Raw genomic sequence first — 21659 nt, 5'->3', positions numbered from 1 at the left:
TATTGTTTTTCCCAAGTTAAATACTGGCTGTTTTTTTCATGTAGCACCAGTGCTCGAAGTGGGGCAGTTTGTGCCAGTATGGTATACTGACATTTCTGCGCCCCACTCCTTCAGCCTTGCTGGTGGTAAGCAGGGTAGGCAAGGCAGGGGAGCGCCATGTCTGACTGGCGCTCCGCCCGCCTACCCTGCTTGTGCTGCATCCGATGGCTGCAGAGAGAGAGATATGGAAGGGGAGGCGCAGCGAGAGAGAGAGAGATATGGAAGGGGAGGCGCAGGGAGAGAGAGAGAGATATGGAAGGGGAGGCGCAGCGAGAGAGAGAGAGATATGGAAGGGGAGGCACAGTGAGAGAGAGAGATATGGAAGGGGGCTTCCTCTAAATGTCACTGAAGCCTTGTTAAGGTCACCTGGCAAAGCAATCAACAACTTAGAAGCCCTTTTAGACCATTCCTTCCAAACTATAATCAAATTTCATTGTGAATTACAACTCCACACGCCTCTTATCTAAAAACACAATTTATTGAGGAGTTCCCACATAAATTCTCCTCCCTTCAGTCTGGGATTTTGGAGAATACAAAGCACAAAAACGGACATACATTATTCCAGTTGTGAAAACGTTGCTTAGTTTTTTGTTTGTTTGTTTGTTTTTTATTTTATCTTTAACATGTAGTTTAAGGGGTGGGGAGACCACTTTTTTTAAAGACATTTTATACACTTTGTGTTACATATGTGATGCATACATTCTCCTAGACAGCATGAGTATTATTGACACAGCTCCCAGAGAACACTGTCCATAAACATAGTATTCTAGTATCAGTGGTCAAAGTGCCATAACAAAAAAAAGCAGTTGTACAGTGGCGGCTTATTGCAAGAAAGCACTGTATTAGGTCCGTGCTCTGTTTCTTCTAAATGCACGCACATACACACACACACACACACACACACACACACACACACTTAAAAAGGCTGGTCTTAACTCCTCTGCTGGGGAGAAACATACTGTATTCCCAAACTTCCAGCAAAGTGTTCAAACAAGTGAGACTGGTTTACACAGGAGACTGAATTGCAAACCCGTATGTAGTCAGAGGGAAATATGTAGTTAATCCTCTCCGGAAGTAGACAGGGATATCGCACACGAGAGTGTCCTGCTACAATGAAGGTCCATTCTAGGACTGCAGAGGTTAAATAAGCTCCATCTTCTTTGTAACGTAAAGTCTTACATAAAATGAAAAAAACAAAAACAGAAAAATGCTACTGAATATGCCATGGGCACTTTAATAAATTCCAGATGCTTCCCTCACTCCTATATTTGGGGGGGAAAAAATATATATATAATAGTATTTTAAGACACTTCATATCACTGAACTGCATGTTATTATATTGCTGCAAAGTGCTATGCTCATAAGCCGGTAATAGGCCTAACCCCCACCCATTGGCAGTAACACAGCAGGAATTACATGCTCTGTGATGCAGTGCCATGCAGGAGATGTATTAAATACTGTCAAGTTTCATGTCAGATGAAGCTCTCACTGTCATTGCACATAAATGGATAAAAGCATTACTGCTTTTTTGGTGGCTTCCAATATTATCTATAGACATTTTCCTTATCCTTAAGACAACCAATGCCACCAACAGAAAGTAGCAAGTACTACAATTGCCGATGTATTATGCCACTGTATTGTGACCTCCTCTCAAGGTCCAGCGATCCGTCAAGCCTGGTCACGTTGTCAAGTCTAGGATATGTTTTTCAATATCTATAGACAGGCTCTGATTTAAATGGGGCACAGTATAGCATTTAGTTTTCCGATAAAAGTGATAAAGGATGCTCTCTGTTGTACAGATATAATTGCCATAGTTTTAGAAATCATCTATTTACAGACACCACATTAGCACTGTGTCTGCTGTATATAGTGTTAATGTATATTTGCCATCCATTAAAAAAGAATGGTCATTGGTCATTTAGGATAAAAGATAAATAATACTGATCTAGTGTCCATGGTAAAGGAGCAGCTATGACTAACCATAGTCATTCAGTGACAATCACCATTAGTGCAATGGTACTCTGCTCCAGCCACTAAAAAGCACTGCTCTCTTGTCCCCTTCCCATATCTCTTCTTAACATATATGTGCCACTGTGCAGATCACAGATTCTTACATTGCTACACTTTATGTGTAGATCGTAGTGTGCAAGTAAAAGACCTGGAGTGGTGGCTAGGACAACTATTAAAGGCTACTGTAACCCCATGACAATGGGGTTAATGCTACCTTGGGCTCTCTCAAAGCCAAGCACAATTCCCTTATTGCTGTTGTTAATATTTTAAATTTGGAATCTTGGAACAGCAGGAACTGGAATCAGAATACAAGTGGAATGTATAAAGGGAATAAAACTAATACAGGCCCTACAGAAGAGAGTTCTAAGACACCTACCCACTCTACACCTACATATGCAGACAGAGTAAGGGTGACAACTCAATGGGGAATCACAGAATAGAAGCATGGTCCCACATAGGATCAATATGAACTAACATTGTCATAAGGTCAACTAGTGACGTGGTTCGCAATCAATCAGTGTTAAACTTTTACAAAACTATGCTGTTTTACACCCTGTGAATCTAAAATGATTTCCTACCTATGCTATGCTAGAAGAAAAAGGACCGACACTTACTCCAAACCTAAATGTGGAAATGCGTTCATAAACTAATTCATAAATCCACCCAAATCTGGAATTATTGTGAACTCACAGTTGTAATGACTCTTAAAATGATGTAAAACTCTCCATACCCTCCAATAACACCTGTAAACCTTTCCCTGAAAGATGCAGAACGTGATAATTTTGCTCTTATCATGCACGTATACTCTTTATTTGTTTATGCAAGCTTGGTAGATATGTGAAAACTATGATATATGTAATAGACAAAACACTGACACACAGTAAATAGTATAAGTGAACACGAACATTTTACTCTCACGGCAATAATTGTTATGACCTGCTTTTAGCTTTTAATTTTTGTAACACATTTAAAGCTTGCTTAAACATAGAGTAACTCAATGTGCATAAATGAGAAGAGCATTTTAAACAAATTATTATTTCAAGCGGCAATCCCTATACAAATCTCATCATCTGTGCCACTTTCAATAAAGGGAGTAACTCTTAAGTCTGGGAAACATTGATCCTACATGGGACCGGTACTTAAGAGCTCATTTGGTCCTTGACCTCCTTGTTTGTCCCCATAATGGATTCTTCCCAGTTTTGTTTTAGGGCTCTTGCTTCTGTCAGTTTCCACACTCTCATCACAAGTCCTTATGTACACACTAAAGATTTCTAACATTGAATTCACAGTGATGACCCTAATTAACCTGCATCACACCGGACAAGACTTGTCGGACGGCTGCTGACCAGATGTAGATCCAACTCCACCAGGTGCAGGGGGATTGGATTTGGGGAACATCGTTGGTTTGGGACGTGTAGCTGGAGGCCTTGAAGGGGGTACACGTACTGATTTAGCGGTACGGAATGAACAAGATATGTCGCTGGCAGAGCTGGAGCTGCGCTGAAAACTGGGTTCTGAGTCCCGCAGGGACTGAGCATGAAGAGGACTAGAAGGCTCAGAATTGGGAGCAGCCACAGGGGAAGTCTTTAGGGGCTCCAGGGTGTCCAGCACCACATCGGGGGCAAATTTTGCGCTGCTTTGGCGCTCTAGCTCCCTCAACTCATTAAGGGCAGAGTTCATGGTCGCTTCAATATCCTATAAAAAAGGAAGACAAAGAAAAGAGTTAAAGCCTCTATAGGTGATAATTCTTACATTAAATAAAACCTTGCAATTTTTTTGTTCTTTACTATATTTCTAAATATTTAAATATTGCAAGTGTTGCATTTAAGTAACAATCAGAAAAAATCAGGACATTACTAGTCAAAAACGGACTGGCTGGAGGTGTTAAAGGACGGATTAACGAACATTATTAATTTAAACCACAAAAATACCACACTGTCTTAACTTTTATAGGTATACAATAAATCTGTATTTTATGAAGCTTGGCTTATCAGCATCATCACCATTTATTTATATAGCGCCACTGATTCCGCAGCGCTGTACAGAGAACTCATTCACATCAGGCTTATTTGTACAATAAATTTGTATTCATGTCTTTTTTCACAAAGTGAAAAACTGTGTATATATATTTAGTACCCATAATACATATGATATGACATAGGCTTGGATATCAGTGACAAAAAGGGTCTATGTAAAAGTAAGAATGTGACACAGATGAAAACAGGCGCATGGTGCAAATAATGTATGGATAGCTAGCTAAGGCAAATATGGATATGTTATGTTTGCGGAGGAAAAACTGCAGCGACATAGAATCTATACTCTGGGGTGGTTCCTGCCACACCACCCTTCTACCTATCTTTTATTTCCTACTTCTCCATTTCTCTCTCCTTTTCTTTTTTCTTGCTCTTTATCTTTCTTTAAATTAAAATAAAAACTACTGGTCGTTATCTTTGCATATCTTAGTAGAATCTGACTCATAGGGGGGGATTCAATTGTTCCTCCGGGCGCCGCCAGAACGAGCGCGTTAAAACTATTACCGTTTATACGGTAATTACTCGCTCAATTTCAGCTCGCAGCTCCCTGAGCAGCGAGCTGAAATTGAGCGAGTAAATTACCGTATGAACGGTAATTACACGCAATATTACCGTATAAACGGTAATAGTTTTAACGCGCTCGTTCCGGCGGCACCCGGAGCAACAATTGAATACCCCCCATACTCTTGCCCTCATATGGAGAATTATTCAATTAATGTACTCTACTTGTTGTAAAATATGTATCCGAATCCCACTGCGTATTCTGTTTGACCATCAATAAGCATTTGTTTAAAAATAAAAAATTATATATATATATATATATATATATATATATATATATATATATATATATATATATATATATATATATATATATATATATATATATATATAAAATCACATTTAATGTGCTAAGTTTCTTTTCACCAAACATCCTTTTTAATTGTGCACAGGTGACAGGTGAATTAGTCTGTTTGAGATCATGTGAGACAGTTATGGGCCCAGCCAATTAGATTACTGTACCAGAGCGTGATTAATACAGGTTTTTATAACCACTACATTACAGTGTTCCTTGCTTTTTTCAGGTTTTCACTGTAGGCAGGATCATTCTAATAAGAACAGTGTATATAATAACGTCAAATCTGAGATTGATTTTACACCAAAGTATTGGAGGCAAGAATGGGTGGTGAAATTTTTATATAATACCACCAAACAGCATTCAGGATAATTTGGTTGCCTTTCTCCGCTCCCCTATTATCACTGCAACTAAAGCAATATCCCCCCTCCCCATTAGATTTGACAGTAATAGTAACAACCTGAGCAATAACTTCTGGGTCCAGTGGGCGGTGATTATTGAAGCTTTTTGACCTTCCGGCAGCCATTGCTTTACGTATCTGAGGACTGTCCATCCTGTTTTTAAGAGATGAATGTCGGCTGATGCTACTGACTGTGCCATGCCCACTGATCGAGCAGCGATCTGGAGCCTCTCTGGAGAAGCTCTGGCTCATGACAGGCTGAGATGTTGGCCGTACATTTGCTCCAGGAGAAGCCGGTTCTGACGTGTCAGAGCTAGAAAGACTGTCACTCTGGCGAAATGGTCTTCGGATACTGCCAGACTCTGGCCTCTTTCTTTGCCTGACAATCAGTAGAAATGGCTAATTAGAAAAGTAATATTACACCAACAATTAGTCTAACACAACTACATAGGAGACAAACTTAAAGAAATCAGTTTACATTTCATTGTGAACAAATCATGCTTCTCTGAAAACTACAAGTGTGTTTTATAATATTTTACCTAGATTATTAGTTTATTGAAATACTGTGTTGTGCTAGGAACATACAATTTCCTAGCCTCAAACATAAAATGTGAAAGTGAATTACACAAATCACCAGAGGGCCCCAGAATGTATCCAAAACTATAAATAATAGAATAATTCTGACAATTTCTTGTGATAGACTTGCATCCGGCATTGTAGGCACTTTGGGATCTTCAGTCCCACTGATAGAAGTCAAAGTTCATAAGCTTTAGGAATGGGATCTATTACTTGGAATCCCTGGGACAATTGATATCCACACGTTACAATAACTACAGATCTGGGAAACCTGCCCAATAACGCAGCTTATGTATTCCCAGATATTGCAGATTACCTCTACTTGTCTGTGTGCTCACTTACCTTCAAACCCCACCTGGTGACAAAGGAACAAGTAACAACGGAAGAAGTCTGTCTGCAAGCTGGGACTTATGGCTTAACATATTTGGCTATATCTGTGCTATAGAAGTGCATAGCTATGTAAAGGTGACAATTTGTATGTCTCCACCTATAATCCATTAGGCAAAGAATAAATACACCTTAAAAAATAAAATTATATAGGTCAAGATTGCACCTACTGTTTTCAGATGACATATGTTTTATGAAGGAATCATAAGTGGATTCATTTTATCCTGACCTAAAACTACTTTGGTGTTTAATCATCATCACCACCATTTATTTATATAGCGCCACTGATTCTGCAACGCTGTACAGAGAACTCACATCAGTCCCTGCCCCATTGGAGCTTACAGTCTAAATTCCCTAAAGCTGGGTACACACTACAAAGTTTTCAACCAATAATCGGCTAAATCAGCCGACATACGACCGCTTGTTCAAAAGTCGGGTCAGTGTGTACAGTGACACAATGGTCGAAAGTCTGCCCAAATGGACGATTGTCGCCTCATTTGGTTGGTCGTACCGTTTAATATTTTCGTTCCAATCTCGTTTCCGCTGTGTAGTGTGTATACACTTCCGACCGATCCACAACAGTGAGTACGAAATTACAGTCATTGCTCACGACAACATGGCTGTAAAAAGTCGCTAAAGGGACGTCCGCTCTTCCCTTTCTCGTCCTAAACAAGGCTAGTGTGTATGCAGTCCATGGACCGAGCGATCGGACCATCGATCGCATGTAAAATCGCACGGCATAAAAAGTTGGTCGAAATTTCTGTAGTGTGTACCCAGCTTTACACACACAGACAGACTAGGGTCAATTTAGATAGCAGCCAATTAACCTACCAGTATGTTTTTGGAGTGTGGGAGGAAACCGAAGCACCCGGAGGAAACCCATGCAAACACGGGGAGAACATACAAACTCCACACAGATAAGGCCATGGTCGGGAATTGAACTCACGACCCCATCACTGTGAGGCAGAAGTGCTAACCACTTAGCCACCGTGCAAATAAGGATTTGTCTAGATGTGTATTAAAAACAAAGCTGTTTTAATTATCTTTTTCTGTACCTACTTCTAAAGTGAAGTGAGAGGGACCATACTGGTGATATCCATGTAATGTACTGTAGGGGTATAATATCCCACGTTTTCACGACTATATAAATGGACGTTTCTACAGCATTGCCCAAGGAAATCAATCAGATCAAAAAAATGTTCTAAATGAGAATGACAGAATCAGATGTTTTGTACAATATTTATTTAGACAAATGTAAGTAAATCCTGATTTTAGTGCAGTTTATCACAGAAGAAAAAATGATACCAATAACTCAGCTCTATATAGAATATGATTACTTTGCATTAATTGTATCTTGTTCAGTTAAGCTGTAAAATTCAGGATTTGTTTCAATTTGTAACGCTTGCATATAAAATAATTATGGCACGCATAGAGATGCTCCGATTTCACGCTTTCACATGCTGGAACTATACCTCAAGCAAACTGCAATGTTGGGACAGAAGAGGGTGTAATGCTAATTGGTTTCTAATGAAAAAAAAACTGATGTGTACCATTATATATAACGCCAGCATAAAAAAATAAAAAAGGTTTTGGCGACTGTGAAAAATCAGTTTAATCAGCGGCATTTTGGATCATAAGGATCAAACACATTGGACCTGATTCATTAAGGAAAGCAAGGGGAAAAATGAGCAAGTTTTCTCCTGGACAAAACCATGTTACAATGCAAGGGGTGCAAACCAGTTTATTCTTATGCACATAAGATAAATTACTGGCTGTTTTTTTATGTAACATACAAATACTTGATCGCTTTATTTGTATACTGAAATTTAAAGTTGATCTAGGATATGCCATACCCCAAATATAAATCTGCCATCACATTTTAAATTTGTCTCCCCCTCCAGTGCAACATGGTTTTGCCCAGGTGCAAAATTACTCTTTTGTTTGCTTTACTTTCCTTAATGAATCAGGCTCATTGTTTCAATTAAGCTGGAATAACTTCAACTCTACATAAATATATATATATATATATATATATATATATATATATATATATACACACACACACATACACACACACTGAATATTATTATATGTTTTTATATGCTACAAAACCTATTTCAGCAAAAATCTATACTTCAAATCAACTTTTATATTAGCTTTAGTAGCTCTTTAAAGTATAGAACTCCTCTGATCACAAAACAGATACAAGGTTATGCAGTCAATGAAATGCTTCATTAGAACAATGAATAATCTTATTAGCACTCCTTACTTGTTAATGTTAGCCAGATAAATGTCAGCCACGTGGCTCCCGGTGGGGCAGCTGAGGCTGGCTCTGGCTGTGACCTTCTCCTCCACCAGCGGCTCAGAACTCTGCTCTGGATCAGAACGGGGACTAGATCTCTCACTAGGAGGGTCATCGCTGTGAGAATATAAGAATAACTTACCAAACACAGCACACATGTATGTTTACCAACCACACCTACGTTATTGTATATTTCACTATCCAATCATTAATAGGCTAACAATGAAAAATACGTGACAACATATTTCTCTATGTCACAACTCCTATCAGTGTATTGTTTTTGTTATTATATTGTTATTCCTAACATCCAATCTAATTTGTGGCTTATAACTGTTCCCTCTTTTCTCCTTTTAACGTGAAATATAGACTGGAATTGCTCACTGATACAATAAAACTATAGCAACACAAGTACTAGGAAACTTGATTGATCTGAGAATAGAAGTCCAAATTTATAAGTGCTTTTTAGCCATTTCTATAACGGTTTTCTTTATTGATCTACACTGTGAGGTCTTTCTTTAATACTTGTATAGCTCTTATAAATAGAAATGACCTCTTACTAGTGTTAAAGGGTAACTTTATACCAGGTTCAATGTATGAACAACGATCACAGTGGTGAGGTTGGATATGGGGCCGAGCCCCCTGATCTGCTATGAGACAACACTGACAACAAGGGTTGTATATCCAGATATTCTGACTGAAGACTGCAGTCCTTGGACCATGAGCACATACCTCCCAGAAGTTGTAATCCGTCTGCTGCTGTATCCAATGCTGTTTGGATTGGACCCTGTGTAGGTGTGGACAAGACACATTAGTTTCCAAATTCTAAGTGTAGAAAATGAACCGCGGCACACCCAACACACACTGCAGGTCCAGGTTCTCTCTTAATGACTGGTAATGTCACCACATGCTGACATGTATTATGTGTTTATCACTATAAAAAGTGCACTCTTTTGAATTAACATAAGCAGACGGCTAAGAGAGATGATCATGCAAAACAGGAGAACACTCACCATCCTCTGTGCTGTGTATGTCAGAGGTCATATCTAGTACGGAATCTTCCACAGAGATGGGCTCACTATGAGAACTCTCGCTACAGGAGACAAGCAACAAAAAGAAAGCGGTGAAGAGTATGGAGAGTGGGAAAAGAAGGTTAATTGAAGTGTTATATTATTTTTTGACTCATCTTAAAGATGAAGGAAGTATAAAGTTACACTAATATAATCTAAAATAACGATTTATTGGTTGTAATCAGCCAAAGAATATAAATCATATCTATGGTCTGTCTGTTTCAGGAGTGAGACTACAACATAAATATACACAAGTTCCACTATACAGAATATATAGGTTGCAACATTCAAAATTTCACAGTGCAAGATATTGTGTTCTGCAATCCTCCATAATTGTCTGAGCGGCTGCGGACTGTGTAATCCCACTGATGTGTTAGACTGTTCTGCAACACAGTCCTATATATAAAGTTGTTGTTTTTTTATTATTTCTGACAATCATATATTACACTGCCTGAATGCCTTGCACAGTTGTCAAGGGGTCAGGAACTAAATGAAATAGTTACTATTATAGGTCCTATACCTAAATGCCCAGGCTGTTAACAGTGAGGGTGGACTTGACAGTGAGACTTCAGAGTATACAATTTTACTATATAAACACTACTACATACTGTATTTCTACCCCCTGTCCCCAACTGACAATAACTTTGTCACTGTACCAGTCTTCACCAACACTGCCAAAAATATAGACTGGCCCGTCCAGCTCGCGAGGGCCCGGAAAGATGCTCTCATGTTGCATGATGATGGTTTTGATTAACTCGTTAACATGCGACTGGCAGGACACTTGGTCATGATTGTCAGGGACGCACATCAGGGTGGGGCCAAAGCAGATTGCCAGATTATAGGGGTCCATCATGTTATCATCGCTGAACTGAGAAAGGCTGCGTGAAATAGAAGGGAGTAAACAGAAAATCAAATTGAACCGATGAAAATAAAAACAATAAAACCTCCTCGTTGAAATTTCAAAATATGTGGCCCCATTGAGCAAATGTTGCTTTGTGGCAATATGCACATATTCTCCCACAAATAATTCTGTTTATAAGCAAACCACACGCATTAGCCGAGTAAGATGGAGGCATCTGCAGGGATTGCAATTTTTTTATCGTCTGATAGGAGGATCAGGGTATTTTGGGCTTAAGGCAGGGTAGATGTACTCATATTGCATCCATATGTAAAAAGAAGATATTTCAGGGGCGGGCTCCCAGTGAAGTCAATGGCTGCAGGGGATCCTTGACCCCACACAAAAGGGCTTGATATTTACAAGTGTTCGGAATGTGCTAAAAACAGGCGTCTGTCTAACCTTTCAGTAGCCTTTTTGCAACATCCAGGCAAATGTTATGTAGGAAATTGCAAATATAGGAGCAAATACACCATGTCTTAGAAATAATGACATATACGAATGCAAAACGCATAATAGAGAGTCCTGATGCCTCTTTACTCTTGCAGATCACCTTTGAGGTGCCAATTGCAGAAAGCAGAATTGGATTATGCCATGTTACATGTGCGGGGAGGAATAATAGTTATATATGCACAAAATGAAACATGCAGAGATGTGTTTAATCCTGATCACAAATGACTTTTAGGGGATTTTAAAATTGTAAGATATGTGTGCAACAGTAGAAATAAAAGGGAGGAATTACCTCCTGCACAATTTATCCCCAAACAGGTTCCCCCTTGAGTATTTTGGGTGAGATCATAAGTTATCACACAGGAATTCTGCAGTAACATGGCCACCCAACCAGTTTCTTCTGTCCGTTGTATGGTGACATTACTCCTCCACTAGACTTAAGCAGTCTAGTGTGACAGATGACAACTTCTGCTACATTATCTATGCAGTTTTGTCAACAACAGGACCCCACCATTGTGCTACTTGGTTAAAAAACACTGTTGTATTGTCCATGTATGAAACATAAGTTATATGTGCACAACTAATATACACTAATGGCACACTCACTGATTGAGGAAGGCAAAAAGGTATCTCATGAGGACAAGAATGGCAGCAGGGAGACCAAGCAGGACTTTGCGGATGTGGGAAGCTCGTTCTTGCATGTTCTCCATGGCTGTAAAGAATAAACATCACATAAGTCACATAACTTGCTATAAGCTTATGAATAAATAGCCTCCGCTGTGTCTGAAACAGTTAACTGCAGGGACAGAATGTTTGTGGAGAGAATAGATCATGGTAATACATCCCCACTTCCAGGAACTTCCTGAATTACATAGCAAGATGTTGATGATCCATTCCCACTTCAATGAGCTTCCTGAATGGTACAGTCATGTTAGGCATGCTTTCCCCTTAGCACCCCTCCCCCCCTGTCCACAAATCCATCATTGTCATTAGGTCATTTAAGCTCTCTTGGGGTATGACCTGCAGAACCTATTATGAAGAAAATGTTTATTGCCTCTTTCACTACTGTTCATTGTTTTATTCCACATCCCTCAACCTCTAACACACTCAATTTAGTTCCACACTTCCTCAGCAGTCAAGGGATTAAACTAAATCAAGAGATATTTTTTCTTATTTTTTTTTTAACTTCAACCTTTTAATTGATGGAGCTTGAAGAGTTAAAATGCCCAAATATGTAATTCAAAATTACATCTCAGACTATAACTATCAAATGTCCACGGAGAAGAAATTTTCATGTTGTTTATATGACAGTAAACAAGTATGTCCAAGTGTACCCAGTCAGGTTTGTTATCCCCCATTCCAAAATAACTATATATATTTAATATGAACAGAATATAATACTTATTTTGTGCTGAGGATGTCTCCTGACTGCTAAAACCCTAGGCCAGTCTTTGCCAACCTGTAGGTCTCTCCAAGTGTTGTGAAACTACATACCCCAGCATGCTTTGCCAGTAGATAGCCAGCTGAGAGCCTACAGGGCATACTGGGACATGTAGTTTCACAACATCTGGAGAGTCACAGGTTGAACAGGCCTGCTCTAGGCTCTGCATTCCACATAACTCCTGGCTGTTTTGCCTTGAAAAAGCATACAAGCGAAACGCGCGTCGGCGTTCGCATTGTATCTCACACACTGCTGCTAAATAATACTGATTTTATAATAGATTTTATAATATAGATCAATACTATATTCTCTCATACTAGTTGGGGTCATAAGAACGGGTCAATATACGACCGCTTCATTATGGGCTGAGACAACTGTATATGCTATAAGATTTATATTAACCACGGCTCAAACAGACTCTTGTATTGACTCCACTAGATTACTCTCTGGCAGTATAGAGACCAGCTAACTTACAAGTGCACTCCTTCAAATTAGATTGGGTCATAGCAACGGGTCAATATATGGCTGCTACACAGTGTACCGTGATAATTATATACGTTACAAGAATTTACAAATCACGGCTCTAATAGATTTATGTATTGACTGTTCGAGACAACTCTCTGTGGTCACAGAGATCGGCTAGCCTATTAGTGCAGCAATTGCTTTGACCCTGCTGCAGACGATCCTATCGTAATCATAGAAGCACTATATTGTGCACAATTTTATAACATAGGATCATAGACTATATTTAGGCATGCACAATTATTTGCATTCATCGGTATTAACTACAGAGAGCCAACATCTGAGAGGATTTTGTGTAATAATAATTATTTAGGTATTACTAATACTCTTTATCATCCGAAGTATGAATCATCATTAGGGTCTTATTCTGTTATGACCTCTAGGATGTATGAGTAATTCATCATCACAGCAGCCAATATTGTTATATTAGCACTTATTACTTCAATAACTTCAGTGAGAATACAAGCGACTTGCAGCAGAAACTGCAATTTTATTTTCACTTCCCTCACTTTGCATCTATTTTTATATTTTCGCTAGTTGTATCCAGATATTACAATTTTAACAAATACCAATAAAATGTAATTTTTAATACTCCATACCCCGGAGTGCCCCTGTATACACTCTTTTTACTTTGTTCAATACTCTAACTCCTGGCTGTGCAAACTTATTATACAATGTGAGATAGTGACAGGGTTCCATCCACAACATGCTGCCCTGACATTTCTGGTTTACGGGTATAGAATGATGAATAAACAATAGGTGGAGACACTTTTTGCATAATGAACAAAATGGTGATAAATATACCATTTACAGAAATGCCATGTATATGAATGGATTGTTAATACAACACTTGTTCAACTATATATATGAGCAACAATTCATAGATAAAACCACGATAGGTGGCACAGACAAGGTATATTAGGGTATATTAGTCCTTACAAACACAGCTTAAGAGGTCATGGAAGATTTCTTTTGGGAAAAGAGGTATTGAGAGCCCCCGAAAATATAGTTTAAGAACTCCAGCCACAGAATCCAAATCATGGTCATTTTGATCTTCTTCTAGAGGGTCCTCTCCTGCCAAAAAAATAAAACAGGCAAGTGTTAACACTAGTTCTCCTACAGCTGATCTGGTCATGTCATGGTTTTCCATACAGGTCAAATTGGTTTAATGATATTATATAAAGATAATTTATATTATTTACACTTATTTACATTTTAATTGCAAAGACATCTCTAATTTTGCAGATTTCTGGAGACCATCTTCAGCAAGAAAAATCACTCTACGCCTTCCTTCTGACAACATCAACACATTTTAAATAAAGGAAAAAAATAAATAAATTTATTAATACATTTCCTACAATCTGATCTTCAATGCAGATTGTCTATTCAACAAAGGACTCTCTTCCCCCTTTAAAAAAATCAATACTTGGCCCTAAACATTGTTTTTGTTTTTAATTATTTCACAAAACTCCACTGCTTTTTGTTCCTTTTAAAAACAATGTCTCCTTTTGTGTCACAAAGTGCCACAAACATATTATTATATCAAGTCATACACACCTCTCTCAAATGCATTCTTAATGTCATTCACTTCCACCTGGGAGCCAGACACCCGGAATATCCCCTCATGCTGAAGACCTGAGGAAAGGACATAGAAGTGGTCGGTCAATTAGTACATGTAAAGTGAGTGGAATGGGCGTCAGTAGAATGGCGGTATAATACGCACCGTGACGACTAAGGAACCTTATGCAGCTTTCTACCACTAGGGGAATTGGTTGCTTGGAGTCCTGGAATAGAAAACCCAACTCAGATCTAAGCCCATTAGAACACGTACAAGCTTACATTACAGGCAGGCCTGGATTTGTACAAGGGCCCAGGCCTAGGATGGGAAAGCTTAAAGTATTTTACCACATGTTTCCTTATGTATTCTTACCAATAAAATGAAACGATTATTACTTTTAGTTAGTGGTAGAATAGATTTAGTTTTTATAAACAGATAGTATGGGGCCAGCAGTGGGGAAGAGGTCAGGGAGGTCTCTGCTACAGCTGGTCTGTGGCCACATAAAAGTAAAATCCGGGCCTGCTTATAGGTTTGACAGTTTGTATATGTAGAATTACATTTTTTTCACTAATGTTCTATGCTTACTACAGAAACAAAAAGCAGCTAAGAAGCTAGTCCTAAATAGGTATGGCTACCTAGGTTAAACATACTTAAGTCTAAAGTTCATACGGTTATTATAGTAGTAAGGTCTTTAAATGACAGTTAAAATGTTATGGTAAATAAAGAAAATAAATAATTCCACCATAAATAGCCCTATAGGCTTATTTTATGCATGGTTATGAGTGTTAATAAGTAAACCAATGGCCTTCTTTGTATGCTGCTGGTGTGTACGTGTGTAATATATACAGTACATACACACATTCTTACCACAAGTGGCAAGGCAGTGTAATGTTGGGGCAGGCTGTTGCGTCAATCTGAATGAAATAAAAATAACCTAAATCAGGGCTGTCAAAGCGGAGGATTGTGGGCCATGAATGACTTTCTGTAGCCTCTGCTTAATTGAATAACAGTATTATTTTCAGTGTTACATACAATATTAATAAAGGCATAAAATATATAAAATATTCCATCAAGCTTATATACAGTGTCTTGTGATTATTTATCTTTGGTGATCCATCTTTATTCTTCTACTGCAATATAATACAATATTATTCTGACATTTTAGGAAGGACCCTGGTATAGTCAAGCATTACTAAAGATAAATAAAATGAAAAAAAGCATACAACTTAAGTAAAATAAATAAAGGATAAAGAATGTTCTACTGTAAATAGCAATGTAAGCTATGACTAACGGCTTAAGTGATCTAAGCCATTTTTCTTTAAAATATTATTCACAGATTAATTTTTTTTACTGACTTGCTGATGTAATGTGTGTGTGTGGAAGGGGGCGCTTGGGGGGACCAGGAGAGGGCAAACATAAAGAGTATACAAACCAAAAGGATGGAGCCATGTTGAAAAGATAAAGAGTAGTTATTAAAGTTGTCTTAGCAAATACCATTCCGTTGACTCAAATAACCTCAAGTTATGATGTATATTTTCGCTCAAAGATTCTATACATAATCCCCATTTTGTATAGAACCCTGTTTCGATGTCAGGAGGGGTAGCCTTTCTGTCTAGATATGGTGTGTCCAATAAATCAGTCTTTAAATGCCCAGCAGAGGGGGAATTGAGGATGTCCAAAGTTTTAGTATCAGTTGTTTTGCAATGGTCACAATTACCGTCAAACTAGACTACAGTACGAAGGATGGCAAATCTGTTTTCCACTGTTTGAAGTTGGCAAATAGAAGGCTCCTGGCACCTTCCCTACTCACACAGTAAAGGTGTTATTTATAAAATTCATAACCTTGTTCCAAAATGTATTTTTCTGCAATTCCCAAGGTTGGGTATTATGTTTGCCTGTTGTGTCTTACATTTTGGCCACATCCCTGTTTCCTTTCCACCATGTGTTTGCTCTGAGACTGGGATAGTATAAGCTCTGTTAATTATTCTAATACAAATCTTCTATCGCCTTATGGTTTTCAATGTGGACTCACCAAAGATTCCGGATGAGGTCTGTTTATATGCATCTTAAGGGAGTAAAGGGGGTTTAAGCAAAATGACCAATCTGAAGCAGCAATCACAAAGTCTGGGCTTCTGATTGGTCTTTCAGCACCCCCTGCAGCCATTTTGAAGTGGCAAACATAAATGTTCTGCTACTGGTAATGCAGCTTTAACAACATATATGTACTCCCGCCTTAGTATTAACCTTAATGGGTCTGTCAATATACATCAAACTACTTTATAGTATACACACATCATTACCTGCTTCCTTAGAGTTGACATTCGTCGACCACTGAAAGGCACAAGGTTAAAAAAAAAATGTAAAATGTCACATATTATAAAGTGACCCCATCCTCAACATAAATATATTTAGACATAGGTTTTAACACTAACCTGCCAAGAGAACAGTCTGTGCGCTGACCTGCCAAAATCAATAAAAAGAAAACAAACACATTACTAGGGAACATGATTTAAGGACCACAGAATTCCAAAATGTAAACTTTATGATATGGAGATAAAATACATTGTTCTTTGGTAAACTGACTTTTCGCTGCAGCTCTGGTAAAGAGTTCAAGTTTTATCTCACCTCTACACTACAGACAGCTACATCTTTAGGACAGACAGAGTACTGATGGAATCTCGGACAGGTCAAAAAGCGAAGAGTGCAGTCATCTGAGCTTCTGTGACATCACTGGCCTTGCCCTTGTGTATGTATGAACCCAGTGCATTTCTGCACAGCAACGCTACTAAAGTGTCACTCAAACTCTGCTTGCTCAGTTAAAGAAACACCTTACTCCCAACATGTAAACCTTCTGTAGAGGAGAAAATCTCAAGTATGGTGGGTATATTCAGTTACAGATGTATCACGTGTCAAATAGTGTTCTGACTGGTTAATTACATTATTCTTTCGCATGCTGCCTCTTTAAGTAAACACATCACATTGTGTCAAGTGTGTTTCCAAAGTGTAATATTGAAATTTCTAGCAATAAATTATGCTGCCACTAGAGGCACTTTGAGAAAATTGTACAACACATGTCAGATGAAAAGTATGCAGCATATGCATAATGTGCTTTGTAAATCAGCATCTTAGCAGAAAAAACACATGTGGCTTAATTTTCTACATATTCTGCCAATAAGATAAGTTAACAGCACCTCCCCACCAATCCTTAAACCGACAGTGCAAAATACCCTGGACTGGCTTCCACTATATCAGTGTCCCACACCCTCCAAACATGACTAGACACGCAATAAATAGCAGTGGGAGCCAGAAGACAACCTTGCCATGGGCCCATTATATCAATTAAAAAAAATATAAAATAAATAATTCTTAATTAGTAAATCAAACAAAAATAAATAAAAAATAAATAAATAAAATAAAATAAAAAAAAAATCGACCCAACAGGCAGTAAATGATGAAAGCTGGGATTAAAAACAGGCTCTGTTTCACACTCCAGCCAATCACACAAAGCCAGTGATAATAATCGCTTGTAGTTGGCTGCTGATGAAGGTGAAGAGAGATAAGGAACTAGAACTGATTTTTCCTTTACATATTTTTTATTATTATCTAAAGGATTCTAAGTGCAGATAATGAAACTGTATTGCTTTTATGTGTTCTAGACTATAGCTATATCAGAGTAAAAATTATTTGATGGTTTATTCACTTGGAGTAACTAATTATTTATATCATGGGTAATGACAATTCAGAATGGGTGTATATGTTACTTATGTTTTTTCATAAAATATAGGATAATTATGGCCTGATCAACCAATAGGCTGTGCAGACTGCAGCGCTGGCCGAGGTTCTTAGCCCGGTCTCATAATCGTGTAAAGCCTAAGAACTGCGTCACGCAGCTAAAAGCAACCTATATGATTTCCTGCCAGGCAGCCTCTCAAGTAAAGGTGACGAAGACTGCTGTCCGAGTGAGGGGAGGAATGTTGGTCATCATCGTACTAATGCCAGCAGGCTAGTCAGCTGCTGGTGACAAGAAATGGCTGGTGGTGTGTGACAGGATTAGGCCACACTGCCAAGATAACATCTCCCACTGGCCCTCAATTCTCAGAGATTACATGGACTGTCACCCCAAGACCAGTTCTTAAATTGCACCTGGTGGACATGGGGAGAACGTATTGTTGACATATGGGGGAGTAAGAAGGAAGGGACAGTTGGAAGCCCCGACACGTAACAAAAGTTGGAAGAGGTAAATTTCCGAAGGAACTGTGTGTTATCCAAGATCTGGAGGTGGAGAAAGATAAAGTATTACCTATTGTCTTCCACAGGACTGGCCCAGATATTGTGGCAGGGACAAAGCAGGGGAGCCACTGTAGAAGGCCAACTCATCTCCATTCCCAGTCCAACCCACTAAGCCAATTAACCTACCAGTATGTTTTTGGAGTGTGGGAGGAAATCGGAGCACCCAGTTATTACGCAGGTTTTTTTTGTGTAAAAAGTTATTTTTTCATTTTTAAAGTTAAAAAATTAAAAAATAAATGTTGTCATCTCTGCTGTTCCCTCCTTCCAAAAGAGGAGCAAAATGGAGAATGTTTATGCAATCATCCATTACCTCATTGAACTTCAGACACTTCATAGTCAGCCAGTACCAAACAAACCTGCTATGTATCAGTGACCAAGAGACACTCCCAAAGATTGTCATTCTAGATTATTATTGACCTTGTCAATGTCAAAGATGGGCGTCCCCACCCAGCTCCCAGATGAACATAAGAAATTGCTTCTGTCAGACTTACACTCTCCCAGGGTCTTCTGTAACATGTCATGCTTGGCTTTCAGTTTCATAATCAAATTTCGTCCCTCCAGGAATTCCTTCATCTTCTACAGAGAACAAAGAAGCAATAATTTATCAGTTACATCCAACCAGATTCTCAATGCAGCCCCAGAGCTATTACACTTGACCCAGAAATTTCTAATTAATTTCAGAGCTTTATTATACTCACATGGATTGCACTTAAGGCAACATATAACATTATAAAAATCCCAAAAAAGAATGAAAAAGTCTCTCTCTGAAGGGGAAAAACTGATGATATCAAGGAAGAGCTACTTTCTAGACAGTACAAAAGAATCTTGAAGCAGACTCCCAGCAGGAGAGTATAATTTGATAAGGGATTTGGAAAAACATTATCACCTTCAAATGAAAACAGCTCACACACACCCTGTGCAAAATGGAAATGGTATAAGTCTGGCAGCCTAGAGGTCTATAAGACATGAAACCACTTCTCTATATGGGAGAATTAACATATCTCCAAAGCTGCTCAAGACTAGTAAACCAGTGTTATAAGGGCACCTTTCCGTACTAGCCCTTATAATCTGTGTGTATGTTTATAAAGTAAAGAAGTTAGTACTGGTTTTGATATTGGGCCCATGGATTATACAGAAATACAACAGCCAGAAGAGCCAACTCTGATATTAATGGAATACGAATTGGGGAGGGTGACCATAAATTAGCTTGTTTGTGGAGGATCTTCTAGCTATGCAAATGCAGTGGTCTCTCTCCCTAATATGATAACAGAATACCAACAACTACAAGAACAATTACTCCAAAGCAGTAACCTTAAACATTTTAAAGTAAATTCTAAAAGGCCTGTTTATTGAGGAAAGAAACTGAGATTCAAACATGGAATCTTATTTATTTGGAAATCAAGAGGTAGTCTACAACTCCCCTGCTTTACAAACTACCACCATTCAGTTCTACTTCATCGTCTAGCAGTCCAAAAAAAACAACGTGCTCACATTGAGCAATTTTATCAGTGTTATTCCTTGCAGAGTAAAAATCCCTAGGCACCACCACCACCATACTACTGGCCCAACTTTACAATCCTGGAAGAGATTTAAACCTTTAGTACTCTTTACATGCAATATACACCTTTAGCCCTAATAGTACATAATACAGACTTTACTGAAGGATTTTTCTCCCAATTATTTTAAGTCTTGATCACAATCAGTGATCCTACATATCGGCCATCTAGTGAACGTAGAGAGGTCTGGTCATTTGAAGACCGTAAAAATACCCTGAACATTCTTAATGACAAATCCTGGGCCTATCTTTCAATATGGCACTTTATTCTTAGTATAAACCAGCGGTTCCCAAAGTGTGTGCGGCGGCTCCCAAGGGTGCCTCGGCACTGTCACAGGGGTGCCGCGGCCAGGAGACAAAAACAAAACAAAAAACAACTTACCAATCTGGAGGCGCCCAGGACCCAGCATCCTCCTCTCTCCTCACTCATGACGTCGTCACGCCCAACATATTCAGTGAGAGGCGACAGGAGAGAGGAGGATGCTGGATCACGGGCGCCGCCGCATTGTAAGAAGAAGAGAAGACAGAAGAAATAGAAGAAAGAAGGACAAGTATGGTAAGTAAAGAAACGTATGGGAAGGTGAAAGGAACCGGCAATGGAGGGGCAAAAGAATGAAGAGGGGCAGGCAGTTCGTGTGGGGATGAAGAGGAGCAGACAGTGTGTGTGGGGATGAAGAGGTGCAGACAGTGTGATGATTTTTGTACATGTTTTATTTTGTTTAATCTTATTCCTCTTAATATTAGCTGTAAATTATTCTTTGACAGAAATATAAAAATATTCTTTTCCCTTGGATTTATGGATATTATTTTTGTAAACAACTTACTAAGTATTTCTGTCCTGAACTAAATACTTATTACATTATTTTGACTCAAATACTTAAAAAAACGGGACTGCTCTGTAATTATTCTGGAGGGGTGCCTTGAAAAAATGATGGCGACTCTAAGGGTGCCGTGACCTGAAAAAGATTGGGAACCACTGGCATAAGCCAAAAACAGAAAAATTTTTGCAGGGACTTCTCTCATTTGGAACATATTTACTCCTCACCGTTGTCCCCTAGACATTTGATCTCACAAATCAATAGGTTAATCATTAAATTGTCCTTTGACTCTTCCCAAACACACAGAGACTTGGAACTGCAAACTACAAATGAGTATCAATAGCACCAGATTTTTAAATTCTCACATGCAAGCTCATGTAGTAGAGACGCAGATCAAAGTAATCTCTAGATGGTACAAATGCCCAAGTATTCTTAGCAATAATGCTGGAGGTGCAAACAA

At 38.7% G+C, this 21659-nt stretch overlaps 1 protein-coding gene across 1 annotated transcript in view; it reads right to left on the bottom strand.

Annotated features, from left to right (window-relative positions):
* Positions 1-498: 498 nt before the first annotated feature.
* SRGAP2 (SLIT-ROBO Rho GTPase activating protein 2) overlaps positions 499-21659 on the bottom strand; it is an 85392-nt gene continuing 64231 nt past the window's right edge. The window contains exons 11-23 of the mRNA XM_075196155.1: positions 19318-19402; positions 16969-16996; positions 16837-16867; positions 14702-14762; positions 14536-14613; positions 13918-14052; positions 11622-11727; positions 10327-10548; positions 9614-9693; positions 9333-9387; positions 8571-8720; positions 5399-5717; positions 499-3744 (exon numbers count right to left, since the gene is read on the bottom strand). Coding sequence (XP_075052256.1) covers positions 3361-3744; positions 5399-5717; positions 8571-8720; positions 9333-9387; positions 9614-9693; positions 10327-10548; positions 11622-11727; positions 13918-14052; positions 14536-14613; positions 14702-14762; positions 16837-16867; positions 16969-16996; positions 19318-19402 — 1734 coding nt within the window. The 3' untranslated portion in view covers positions 499-3360. The remainder of the gene's footprint in view (positions 3745-5398; positions 5718-8570; positions 8721-9332; positions 9388-9613; positions 9694-10326; positions 10549-11621; positions 11728-13917; positions 14053-14535; positions 14614-14701; positions 14763-16836; positions 16868-16968; positions 16997-19317; positions 19403-21659) is intronic.

This window comes from Mixophyes fleayi, chromosome 2, assembly GCF_038048845.1.
Source record: "Mixophyes fleayi isolate aMixFle1 chromosome 2, aMixFle1.hap1, whole genome shotgun sequence".
Taxonomy (NCBI): domain Eukaryota; kingdom Metazoa; phylum Chordata; class Amphibia; order Anura; family Limnodynastidae; genus Mixophyes; species Mixophyes fleayi.
The sequence above is the reverse complement of the archived record's forward strand: the minus strand, read 5'-3'. Positions and strand labels throughout refer to the sequence as shown.